Source organism: Melospiza georgiana, chromosome 2, assembly GCF_028018845.1.
Source record: "Melospiza georgiana isolate bMelGeo1 chromosome 2, bMelGeo1.pri, whole genome shotgun sequence".
Lineage (NCBI taxonomy): Eukaryota > Metazoa > Chordata > Aves > Passeriformes > Passerellidae > Melospiza > Melospiza georgiana.
This window is the reverse complement of record NC_080431.1, coordinates 41,132,193-41,145,156: the sequence shown is the minus strand read 5'-3', so window position 1 is coordinate 41,145,156 and position 12,964 is coordinate 41,132,193. Positions and strand designations below refer to the sequence as shown.

The 12,964-nt window shown below is 42.6% G+C and overlaps 1 protein-coding gene across 1 annotated transcript in view; it reads left to right on the top strand.

Moving 5' to 3' along the window:
- ACOD1 (aconitate decarboxylase 1) overlaps window positions 1–11,884 on the top strand; it is a 32,416-nt gene extending 20,532 nt beyond the window's left edge. Inside the window, exons 4-7 of the mRNA XM_058045502.1 lie at window positions 6,793–6,954; window positions 8,044–8,133; window positions 10,109–10,314; window positions 10,845–11,884. Coding sequence (XP_057901485.1) covers window positions 6,793–6,954; window positions 8,044–8,133; window positions 10,109–10,314; window positions 10,845–11,799 — 1,413 coding nt within the window. The 3' untranslated portion in view covers window positions 11,800–11,884. The remainder of the gene's footprint in view (window positions 1–6,792; window positions 6,955–8,043; window positions 8,134–10,108; window positions 10,315–10,844) is intronic.
- The last annotated feature ends 1,080 nt before the right edge of the window (window positions 11,885–12,964 follow it).

Genomic DNA, 12,964 nt, shown 5'->3' with positions numbered 1-12,964 from the left:
TCAAGTTTTATCTTCTCCCCAAATAGCACAAGTCATGCAATGACATCTGGCTGAATCTTGGTCACATACTGTAGACATCATGAGCTGCTCTTTGATTAAGAGAGCAGAGTGTGCTACAGGCTGCCACAGGCTGCCAAAAACAAAAAGTAGTTATGGGAACTGCAGGTACACAACACCTATGTGATGTCCCACCCCACTGCTATTATTCATACTGGAGATCATTGGAGATCATCAAACATCTGGCTATTTGCAGAGGCAGCAGGGTGCTGTGCTGGGGCAGGGATTGCACCCACCAAGGGGAGGAGATGAGTTTGGGGGTATGTTGGTGGCAAAACCTCTGATCCAAATTAGACAGAGGGGGAGAACATCCACCACCAGAGATTCTGGGGTTTGAGCCAGATAAGATAGAAAGTCGATAAGAAGCAGGCGCTGTGGAGGGGAGATGGTGGTTTTTGTCACATCAATTGTCCTCCCTTACACTTCTGACTTAGATGTAAATCCCCACACCTTGGGGTAGGTCACATTCACGTGCAGGCCTGAAAGTATTTATCCCTTCTGATGGGGGATAACTGGCTCAGCTACATGAGATGCAGCTGTGCTATCTTAGAAGGTACCATAAACTATCAAAGACCCCCCAAAGCACCCCCAGACATTTCCTAGTCCCTCCACTGAAGGACTCCATGTGATCCACAGTGTTGCAGCAGGGCCTGAGGGTGCTGCAGAAAATAGGGTAAAACTGAGTGCTGGCACCAGTAAAACAGGTAAAGCTTGTAGCACTGGTGAGAGCTGAATTGGTTCAACAGGAATGTCATGGAGCTGCAGTGTCTTCTCACATTGTTACAGACCAGGTCTCTTCCCACTGCTCCAGAAATGATGTGTCTTGAATGTGATCCTGAGGGAATATCCCAGGTTTGTCTGGTGCCTCTATCTCACAGCTCATTTAAGCAAACCAGCATCTACATTACAAGTTAAAATGAGCCTTGAGGTCTTGCCTTTAGAATAGCACTGCTAATTTAGGAAGGCAAGAAGGGCAGTGTAATGTAGTGCACTGACCAGCACATTGACTCCTAGCAACCTTTACCAGAACATGGCCTGGAACTTCCAAGATTTGTTGTGGGAACTTTGAAAAAAACAAACAAGGGTGATAACTTCTCAGATATTTCACTGCCACTGCCACTAGTTGCGCAAGTAAGTGAATAAGAGAACTACTGTAGGCTGGAAATTTCCAGAATGATACATTTCATGGTGCAATCATTGCCTATTGCATTTGCTGTGTGTTAGCGCTAAGATTCTCACCTTTTCACTGTAATTAAATATCCCAGTAGAGGGAAAAGGAGAAAGTTCTGAACTTGTAACTTGTTTTCAGACAGTCAGCAACAGCAGAGTCTCTGTAAACACAACACACTGGCTGGCACCTGTCTCCTGTTTTCTCATCTAAGCACAGGCCATGAACAAAGTTACTTCTTAAAAGCTGGCTTGGAAAATAGGAAGCCTGGGCTCTGTATTTTGTCATAATTTTTAATATTTCCCTAGAACAAAAGGAGCATAAGGCTAGGGCCAAAATTGCTTTCAGTTGCAAACATACAGTTTGCAGGTGTGGGCAGAGTTTAGCCTAAAATAACTGGAGGCAAAAGAAGGAAAAAAACAGCTTAAAAATGTGATGTCAGCAGGAGAAAATAGACTCTGTGGGGCACTGGTTTTCTAAAGCCTCGTTCTGTAATCAACACACTCATTACTGTAGCTGCGTGCAATGTTGCAAATGACATTTGGATGAACACATTTTGTCTTTCCACCACACTTGCTAGTTAACAAATTGTCTGCCCAAATTGCTGAACCATGAGTTTTGTGTCAAAGAAGAGGAAAGCAGCAGACTCCCTTTGTCAGGGTGCAGAGGCTGTACCAAACTCTCAGTCACTGATTTCCAGCCTTCTTCTGTTCAGACCCCTAGGAATTCTGCTGTGCAGGTACAGGACTTTGTATAGATGCCTGTTCCCCCTGCAGTGATAATCATATTGCTTTCTTTTCCCTCACAGTCCACAGTGTACACCTGAGCCTGAGGTCTGCAGACCACAGTTGGGAAATTGGTTTCCCAAGCAAAAGTACTGTTTCACTTCATTCTTTTTTTAAAAAAACATCACTTTCTTGTAGTATCTCAGTTCAGTCCATAAATATTACTAATGTAATTATTGCAATGCATGGGACAGTCCATCCTGCAATCAGGATGGCAGAAGGAAGTGACCACATATCTGAGATCAGCCAGCAGCATGTGACTGCACAGCACACTGCAAGGCACATCACAAGGTCTGGGTCCCACCCAAATTCACTTTGGAGTCTCATCATGGGATTAAGGCAGTGGAACTTCTGTCTCACTTGAGGAGGAGAAAGAAATGAGAAACAGAATGGGTCTATAAATTATATCCCAAAGGTTTTGGGAAAGATGGTGAACTTTAGGGTTTTGAATATCTTTAATTTTTTTTGTGGTTGCCCAGGGTGGCTGTGTAGTCTCTGTCCTCTGAGGTATTCAGAACCTAACTGAACATAGCCTGCTTCGGGTAGCCTTGTTAGAGGCTGGACAAGATGGTGTCTGGAGCTCCCTTCCAACTGCAGCCAGTCTGTGATTGTATGGTTCTGAAATTTAAATATTTTTGTCCAGTTTTCTGAGAGAAGAATGAGCTGAAAGAACAGAAGTGAAAGTAAACAAAATCTTTCCTTTTATCAGCCCAATAGCATTAACTTCTATGAACCTTTCTAACCACTGCCAACCTTGTCAACCTGAGCAATCCCAATATGTCAGTTGGATTTTGTCAGCACCAAAGATAGTTCTTCAGGCTACCTCTGAGGTTTTCCTCAATGGGGAAATATGGGGGGCAAGGAATAAGCATAGATGCACATTCTATCCCTATGGAGTCAGGATTTGGCAAAACAAACCCAGGACCTAGGACATGTGCTGGCATGTTTTATGTAGATGCAAGTTATACCTGCATGGGTGAGGAAACTCTGTCATACTCCTAGAGAAAAGTGTGGGAATAGGTTTAGTAGCCATGCTGAACAGCTGCTCATATTTAAAAGAAAGACAGGACAAGGGTTTAAATGCAACATTCACATGATGCAGGTTAACCTGTACAAAATTATGTTTGTGTTTGTAGGGCTGGGTTTTAGGAGTCCCAGGCCTTTGGCTGTATCCATGCACTGACTCATCCCTGTTTCTGTCATTGAAAGCCCTTTGTTACCCAGTGCAATTTTCAGCATCAAGTTAGGCACCAGCAGATAATACCCAAAAGCAAAACTGGCTAAAAGCATGGGCAAAATAGGCAAATGTCTTGCTTAGAGCTTGCTGGGGAACAGCTGATTCCCTCTTTCTCTCATGTTCCCTGTCCATGCTCTCCCAAAATTTCACAGAATACTGCTAGCCCTACTCCTCCCTCCCTCTGCTTATGCTATTGTATTTGCAGGGTGCCCGATAGAGGAAGGACTGATGAATCTGACTCCATGTTCTCAGAAGGCTAATTTATTATTTTATGATACTATATTATATTAAAGAATGCTATACTAAACTATACTAAAGAATACTGAAAGGATACTTACAGAATGCTAAAAAGATAATAATGAAAACTCGTGACTCTCTCCAGAGTCCTGACACAGCTTGGCACTGATTGGCCAATGAGTCAAAACAATTCACATGAAACCAATGAAACAACCACCTGTTGGTAAACAATCTCCAAACACATTCCAAAGGAGCAAAACACAGGAGAAGCAAATGAGATAAGAATTGTTTCCCTTTTCTCTGAGGCTTCTCAGCTTCCCAGGAGAAAAATCCTGGGCAAATGGATTTTTCAGAGAATGTGAATGCCACACTTGTGTTGCAAGATTTAATTTTGCATTTCCGAGGGAATGAAACTCAGTTATGCCTGACTGCTGAGGATCACAGAGACAGGCTGGAGCAGCTCAGAAATGGGTCTGTTCTGCATCAGGGCTGGCCCAGGGAGGAGAGGACCATGTACTCAGGGACAGGAGAGGGGGAAGGACACAGCCTGAAATAGGTGTTTAGCTTCACCTCTAGACTCATGTTGTTATCTACCTGGAAGCACTCAGGAGTTAGATAAGGCTTTACAAAATTATTTGGAGCTACTCTCAGTAAAGGGCTGAGGTTCATAGACTGTTTTAGGCAGCACTTATCATGTAAGTGCAAGGCTGCAATTCTGAGATTTGATGCTTTGTTCCCTAACCCAGGCGATTTCCATACTTCAGACATGGTTACTTATTTACTTCAGAATTATTCAGTGGCCCCTAGTGATGCTCCTGTGGGGTCTGCTCCCTTACTGATGGGCTAGGCAGGGATTTCTCACTCACTATCTATTGCTAACACACAGTGATTCATGCTGTTAAAACACTGCTAAGTGCCAAGAACTGTCTTAATCCAATTTATGGTCTGAAATTCTTATGGCACACATTTCCCAAGTCTGAATTGTATGTGTTAGAGAGGAGACATATAGAAAAAGAAGAAAAAAAATACAAACTAAAACAAATAAACAACAGGTTGTTTAAGCTAAAACAGCCTTTGCCATCCTCTAGTCTAGTACTGGACTTTTCCAGCCGTGTATTACTGTGATTCCACACAGCTCTCCATGCTGCCAGATGAATCAGCTCCTATCTGGTAATGAAGTATTGTATGTATTAACTTACATAACATGTAAACATGACTGGCTAAGTCCTATCACATGTGTCCCAGAGGTTTATAGTGTAATTAGTCAGAGGAAAATTGAAAGTGAAACAAAACAGAACATTTATAGGCAGAAGAGGAAATAGGACAAGATGCAGAAGTGGAAAGGCCTAATATTCCTTCCCCCACCTAAGGCAGACACACATAAATAGTGAGAGAGTGAGTTCCCCTGCTCACTGGCTCCACTCATTTGCTGCATCTCTCTGGGACGTGCATCACCCCTGCAGGATGTGGGCAAAGGTACTGTCTTGTTTCCTTGCACTGTAATTCTCTCTTTAAGCTTTCGTATCCTCACTCCAAATGCTGCAGTTGGTGACCACCACACCATGGGAAATGGGGTCCACCTACTTTAAACTGCTTGTAATTCTTCCTTGGGACAATCTTAATGCTTCACTGCAAGTGTGAGTGAGAACTTGTTTGTAATGGTGGGTACAATTCTGATCACTGTGGTGGTGTTTGCAGCAGTCCCAGGACAAAGGAAGAGATGAGAATCTTGACTCTATGTTTCAGAAGGCTGATTTATTATTTTATGATATATATTATGTTAAAAGAAAATTGTGTACTAAAATTATACTAGGAGAAAAGAGAAAAAAGACATCAGAAAGCTGGCAAAAGAAAGGCATAGAATGATAATAAAATCTTGTGACTGACCAGAGAGTCTGAGACAGCCGGACTGTGGCTGACCATTAATTAAAAACAACCACATAAGACCAATCAAAGATGAACCTGTTGCATTCTACAGCAGCAGATAATTATTGTTTACATTTCATTTCTGATGCTTCTCAGCTTCTCAGGAGAAAAGATCCTATCAAAAAGATTTTTCATAAAATATATCCATGGCAGGTCACTATTGCTAGAGAAAGAGGAATGCAGTGTGAACAGTGCAATGAAAATATATGAGCATAGTAGGGCTGAGTCCATATTGCAGAGGAGACAACAGCAGAGTTTGGTTTGTTTACCTCAGCTAAATGAAGGCCAAAAGGCAACACCAACACTCTGTGTGGATATGTACAGGGGAGTAAAGGAAGGGCAATGAAGAGGGGAAATGAAAGGAGATAATTTCCAAAGAGAGAGACGATAAATATTCACTACTGCCAGTATAAAAAAGAAACTGTTTCTTTTTTAGGTTGTAAATAATGTGTACCTCTACACATTATTTCTAATGATCCAGGAAGTGGGACATTTCTAATGGTCCAAGAAGGGAAGTTTGAGATCATTTTCTGAAACAGATAATAACAGCAGCTCACAGCCAAGAAGCAGGTTGAATTTGCATAATGGGTCATTGCTCAATAGGAGAGCAAAATAAATATATATAATTCCCAGATCAGCAGGATCCAGGAACAAGGAGCCACTGCTTTTCAAAGAGGCAAGATCTTGTCTTGGAGAAAAGCTGGGACTCCAGCTGAGAGTGAATTCAATGGGAGCTGGGAGCTATGAGCAGTATGTGCAAGGTAGGGCTGCCAACTCCTGCCTTCTACTGAGCTCCAAGCTCAGCAAGATTTGGGATAGTAAGGCTGCCAGTCAGGGAGATTAAATCTTGCCTTCTTGTGTGGTAGTGGGTGCACTGGCTTGAAATGCTACTCTCCCACTGATTTCAATACCAACAAGAAGGTGCCATGGGAAAGACAGATGTTTTTACTTCTGTTTGGGGAATGTGTGTGTGTGAATAGTCATTAGAGATGGAGATGAGATGGGGATGACATAGAGATGATAATCTTGCATAGTTATAGCACCTGCAGTGCATACTCTCAAGGGCTCGGGGAGAAGCAGAAGAAATAGAGACCAGAAAAGGATAATGATGAAAGCATAAGTAAATTATAAATAAGTGTCATTTCTCGGAATAAAAAGAGGAAGAATTCAAACCTTGGCTTTGCTGATGCAATTCATGTAAGCAGGGGCAGAAATGGCCAGTGTGCTAGACAATAGCCCAAAAACTGAAAGGATAAAAAAACAGGAAAGAAAAAAAAAAAAGAGGAAAGAAAATAGAGTGTTTACTTTAAATATAGAGAAATATCACTTTAAATATAGAGAAATATCTACTTCTTCTTTTTCTTTATTTCTTCCCTTCCCAGACAGTTACAGGAAATTTTGCCAAGGTGATTCATGGTTTGAATGCAAATCAGTTGACAGATGAAGTAATTCAGAGAAGTAAGCGAATGATTCTGGATACTCTTGGAGTGGGGCTTCTGGGTACCAGCACTGAGGTCTTCCACAAAGTGGCACAGTACAGCAAGGTAAGCTGTCTGGCATTCATGGCACACCCTAAGGTTTAGCTTTAAGAAAGCAAGGGAAAACTTGGGCAATGAAAAGGAAATTTTGCCATGGTGAAATTCTTTCATGGATGGAAAGAGAGAAATTGTGTTCTTCCCACTGGAGACAGTGAAACTTCAGTGCTCAAATTACTTTCCACTCTGGATGGGCAAAAGTCTGTGTATCACTCTGTATGCTAAGATCCCCCTTACAAACACAGTCAGCTGAGAACCCCTTCCTTTCTTTCACCTATGATATCTTATTAAAAACATCAACAAAGTAAGCATCACTTATCACCAGCCCTTCAAATCAAGGAACTGTTAATGAGATGGGGAGCTAGGAGTGGGTTACTTGCAGTCCATAAAACATAATTGTCTGAGGTGCATTAGCCGTGCTTCTCCTCCAGTCTTGCTCTCCTCAAACTAGCAGAGTAATTGACCCTGAAAATAAGCCTTTCCCAGCACAGGAGTGCATCAATGAGGAGTTCTTCCCACTGTTTTATCATTCAGACCTGCCTGGGTGGACTTGTGCTCCAGAGCTCTGTGTGCCAGTTAGTCTCTTCCCACAGAGAATTCCCCCTCCCAAACCAGGGTAATTTATGCCCTTTTATTCAGTTTGCAGCACCAGGAGGCCATCTATCGTTTACTCAGGCTCTTACTGACACACAGAAAACAAAACCCTTTAATGAGACATCTTCTCCAACAAGATTATGACAGTCCCATATAATTTAGGTTGGACTTGATGATCTCAGGGGTTTTTTCCAACCCAGCTGATTCTGTGATGCTGTCAATGGGTGGTGAGAAGGGGCATTCAGTGGCCAGAGGTAGTGTGAAGGTACTGAGTGCCAGGTGGGTGGTGTTGGTCTGCCCCCGAGCTCTGTTGGGTGGAATAGGACATAAGCCAACACGAAACTGACTTCCTTTTCAGACTTTCTGAAAAAACAATATTTTTCTCATAAAAGGGAGCAGTTAGGTCCCCAGAGGACATGGTCTAGTCTCAGTTACATCAGAGATACAATGCACATTTATCCTTAGGTTCAGGACTTTGAATTAATTTATGTCAATTTGTTTCAGATCTACAGCTCAGATTTATCCAGTACCATCTGGGGCCACTTGGATTTCCGACTGCCTCCTCTGTATGCAGCTTTTGTGAATGGAGTGGCTGTAAGGGATGCTCTTTTATTTGCTCTGAAATCATACAAATTGATGCCATTTTTGCTCTATAGAGAACAGAATGTCCCAAAAATGATAGCTTATTCTGAAGCCTGCTACAAAACTTTTCTAGATTATTCTCCTAATGTGATTCAACTTGCTTCCAATGAACTTAAGGTATAATATATGTATGATCCAGCTCAACAGCATCCCTTACATTTAATGTGGGACCTGGGGCTGTTGTCAAGTGTCAGAACTCTACATCTTACAACCTGGCAATCTTGTAGCAAGGCTACAACCTTGCTGTAGCTGCTTAAAAAACGCACCCTCTAGCTCATTTCACTGGGATCTGAATTTCTTGCCAACTGGCAAAGTACAGTTACAGAAAAACACAGATGCACATATAGATACATACAGACATAATATCACAAGGCAACTTAATCTTCAGTTACACAGTTTCCAAAAGCCAGTGATATATTTTGGACATGCACTTTGTCATTAAAGCAATAACTGACTCCCCAGACATTTGTCTAAATTCAGATTGAGGCTGAAACCATTTGAAATTGAAAGATGCACAAAAGGTGGGGTAGACAAATTTGGCAATTATGCAAAACTAGGAAAGGTGACCAACCAAGGAAATGGTAATATTAAGCCTATTTAAATTAGTGTGACAACAATATCAGAGGTCCAATTTAACAGCTCATTTCCAATGTAGAGAAAATTACCTTGGAAATGAGATCTGGTACTGCTCAGCTCCTAGCAGCCCTTAGATATTCAGATCTGGCTGTTAGCATATATATGATCAGTTTATATCTTGGTCACAGGTCAATTTAAGCACTTACTGAAGACACCAGAACCACAGCTTACAGGGTATTGGCCACAACTTCCCTTATCCTGCACTGCAGGGCATCTTCCCAGATGGCATCAAAGGTTTTCAAGGCAAACATTGTGTTTTCTTCTATCTGTTTAGAAACAGTCCTCAAAAATGCAGAATCACAGTATAACAGGGCAAAACCTGACTGTTGGGGAGCCTGACCACCTTCCCAGTTTGCTCTGAGGGTGAACAGATGTGAAAGTTCAGGTTTTTGAGGTGTTTTAGTATGCTAAATAAAAAATGCTGTCCCTGATGCTCTCAGGTCTTTGGGGGTTCTCAAAACTTCACAGGAGGAAGGAATGTGTGTGACAAGCTGTGCATTACTGCACTTTTGGGGACGATCTGCTGCCAGATCAGCAGCCATATGCCGTGCTGGGAACACCTAAAACCTTCCTGAGCAGCTGGCCTCTGGGCATGAGAAAGAGAAGGCACCTCTTGGGATACTCTCTTGAGCCAAGCAGCTCATTCCACATTCACACTGTAGCTTTCTCCTACTCCCAGCAACTCCAGGAAATCTGGTTTCTTGTGTGACAGGTCTTGTTTCAGTGTGCTTAAAATTCACAATATAAAGCCTCCTGTACATTTTCGGGCTTGTGCCTCTTTACAGTAGATGGTTCCAGCAGAAAAATAGTTCTGATTATATAAATTCCATTTAGCAGTATTTAGCTGCTACAGTTTTATGGTGCAAGTCCTAATGGCAGCATCAGTTCCAGCACTGGGGAAGGAATTTCATTGTGTTTATATTTCATTATGTTTTGGGGAAAGAGAAAATTCATTGTTCACATGGTGGACCTAGAACAGCTGCTTTAATTATACCAGTCTAATGAAAGCAGAAACTGCAGCAAAAAGGAATCACTGTCACACCAGTTTCAGGCTGGTACAAGCTGAATTACAATTATTCTTCTCTGAGGAAAGTTCTCTGCTGCATTGCCACTTCTCAGACAGCCATGTTGGGAGTAAAGCTCTTTAAAAGACTTTTGAAATTTTTGCTTTCTAAGAAAGATCTAGTTCTCTGGCACTTTTTAATACCAGTTGCAGTAGTTTCATTTGACTGAGGCAACCTTGCAAAGTCAGAGTTTATTTCTAACATACCAATGCTTCTCTTTCCATTAGGTGCACTCAATGGACTTTGATGACACCTGGCATCCAGCCACACACCCATCTGGGGCTGTGCTCCCTGCATTGATTGCACTCTCAGAGGCCTTCCCTCAGAAGAAAAAAATCTCAGGTCTTGATCTGCTCTTAGCTTTCAATGTGGGAATCGAAGTGCAAGGCAGGTTGCTGCACTTCTCCAGAGAAGCCAGGAATATCCCAAGAAGGTATATAGAAATGTTTAAAGTAGAAAATGGAGGTGTTTTTTTAATCAGTGCTAATATACATAATTAAATGTCAGTTAATATACAGGTGACACAGTTATTCATATTTCCTAAGCTGTTTGTTGGAAATTTTGGGAAGGCTCATCTTACACATAAATACATTTGATTCCTAACTCTGTACCTAATAGATTTTTTTTTTAAGCATTGACTAATTCAGAATGAGGCAATGACCTCCCTACTTTGAATTTTTATAGATTTAGAATAATATATAAATTTAAATAATAATAAATATAACTTTATATTTGACTATAAATTTGCTTTAAACTATGAGCAGCACTAATGTTTCCATCAGTTTCTGGGAAGGACTTATTGGGGAAATGTGATAACTCTCAGTTAGGCCCACATGTGAATGCTGAATGTATGTTTCTTTATGGTCCAATCCATTTCCCATGGCAATGAATGAAAAGCTTTTCTAGATAGTGAATTTGGGTGAGTTTTTGAGATCTGGTAATGAAGACGCTTCTGTTTTTCAGGTTTCACCCACCGGCTGTGGTTGGTACGATGGGGAGCGCAGCAGCTTGTGCTAAACTGCTAGCTCTTGACCAGCTGGAATGTAAAAATGCCTTGGCTATTGCTGCCTCCTATGCAGGTGCCCCACTGGCTAACGCAGCAACCCAAATAAAACCCCTCCATATTGGGAATGCTGCCAAGAATGGACTGGAAGCAGCTTGCTTAGCTTTACAGGGCCTTCAAGGAAACAAACAGATCTTGGACATGGAGTCAGGGATGGGTGCCTTCTATACAGATTACAACCCACAGACTCTGCCAACCTTGCAGTCCTACCCATGGCTCTTGGACCAGCAAGATGTGGCCATCAAACGCTTTCCTGCTCATCTCGCAACACACTGGGTGGCTGATGCAGCATCTTCTGTTAGGAGGAAGCTCGTGGAGAGCAGTGAGAGTTCACTCCCCATTGATAAAATCGAGAAAGTCATTCTCAAAGTCCCTGAGGTCAAATACGTGAACAGACCCAGCCCAGCCTCAGAGCACGAAGCACGACACTCCTTCCAGTTTGTTGCGTGCTCAGCTTTGCTGGATGGCAGCATGTCAGTCCAGTCCTTCAGCAGTGAGAACATTCACCGGCCGAACTTGAGGGAGCTCCTCTGCAAAACGCAGCTGGAGCACCCCCCTGACAACACACCCAGCTTTGACAGCCTGTACTGCCAAGTGAGCGTCACGCTTCGGGGCGGCAGCACCATCAGCGACCGCTGCACTACCTTCTACGGGCACTGGAGGAAACCTCTGGAAAAGGAAGACTTGGAGAAAAAGTTTCAATCCAATGTGCTCAACATCCTGCCCACAGAAGCCATGGAAGGCATTATAGAGACTGTGTACAACCTGGAAAAAGTAGAGGACTGTTCTGTATTAAGTACATTTCTATCAGGACAGTCTGCTAGAGCACTTCCAGAGAAGCTGCGCTTCCTCTGAGCGTTCTGGCCAACAGCTACGTGCTCTTCACAAAGCCAATGCAAAATTCAGGACAAACTCTTACTTAGTGACTCAAGCACTTTTAAATAAGACTCCTGTAACACAAGAACCATATTCAGTTCAATGCTGTGGGTTTTGATTAGGTAAATAATTTGGTGTTTATGTGCCCAGCTTAGCCAGGCCAAACAGAAGATCCTGTGTTGCCACAGCTGACCCCAGCTATCTTTGTACCTCTAGAGGCAGAGCACTCACTGCTTGCTCACAGCACAAAAATCTCCCTGCTCCTCTGCCAAAAATCTGTTTTCTCCTTCTCCTAAATAACTCCAACAGGAAATCCAAACTCTGGAAGACTAGGGAAGTCCTCTGTCTGTGAAAATCATCATGGTTAGAAGTACAGAGAATGAAAACCTTTTCATAATTATTTCTGTAGATCTATCTCTACAAGCTCCTTGAAGAGGGAATCTGTTATGGCTGAGTGTTGACATTTGCGCTAAAATAACCCAGCAGATGTAGGGAGGGGTAGCACTCCCTACTCTGCAGCATGTCATGTGTCACTGTAGCCATTGCTCTGGCACTGAGGCAGCAAAGGCCTGGGCCCAGCCTGATCACACGAGTGCTGAGCACGAGGGACAGCTCCACGCTCCTCACCATAAAGGCATTCTGGCCCTGTTCCACCTGCTGGCTGCTCCGTGGTGCAGGTCTATTCCTGCTTCATTCCTGCCCGTTACACGAGACACTGAGCAGGTGATGTCAGTGTAGGTTATTTCAGGCCCAGTAGAGTGTGGGCTGCACCACAATGGGCAGGAGTGACAGACCTGTGAGCACCAGAGCACTTCTTACCAACTCAGAGACAAGTCAGTGTCCACAGTGAATCCAGACCATGAATTCCGGGAATTTTTTGTTCCTCCAGGACTAGAAAGCCTTGCCAGACTGATCGTCTAAGAGAAGCTGTCAAGCCTTTCTTCACATTTAGAAGATCAAAGCATGGTTTCTAATACGTATAAAATTGTCTTCCTCAGGGCAATAAACAATGTATGCAAGAAAAAAAATTTCAAAATAAATCTCATTAATTTTACTAAATAAATCGGAAATGCCTTCATTTATTGGCGCAAAATTTGTGTATTTTGCACATGCAATGCATTCATTTGTGCTGCATCTTGGTTTA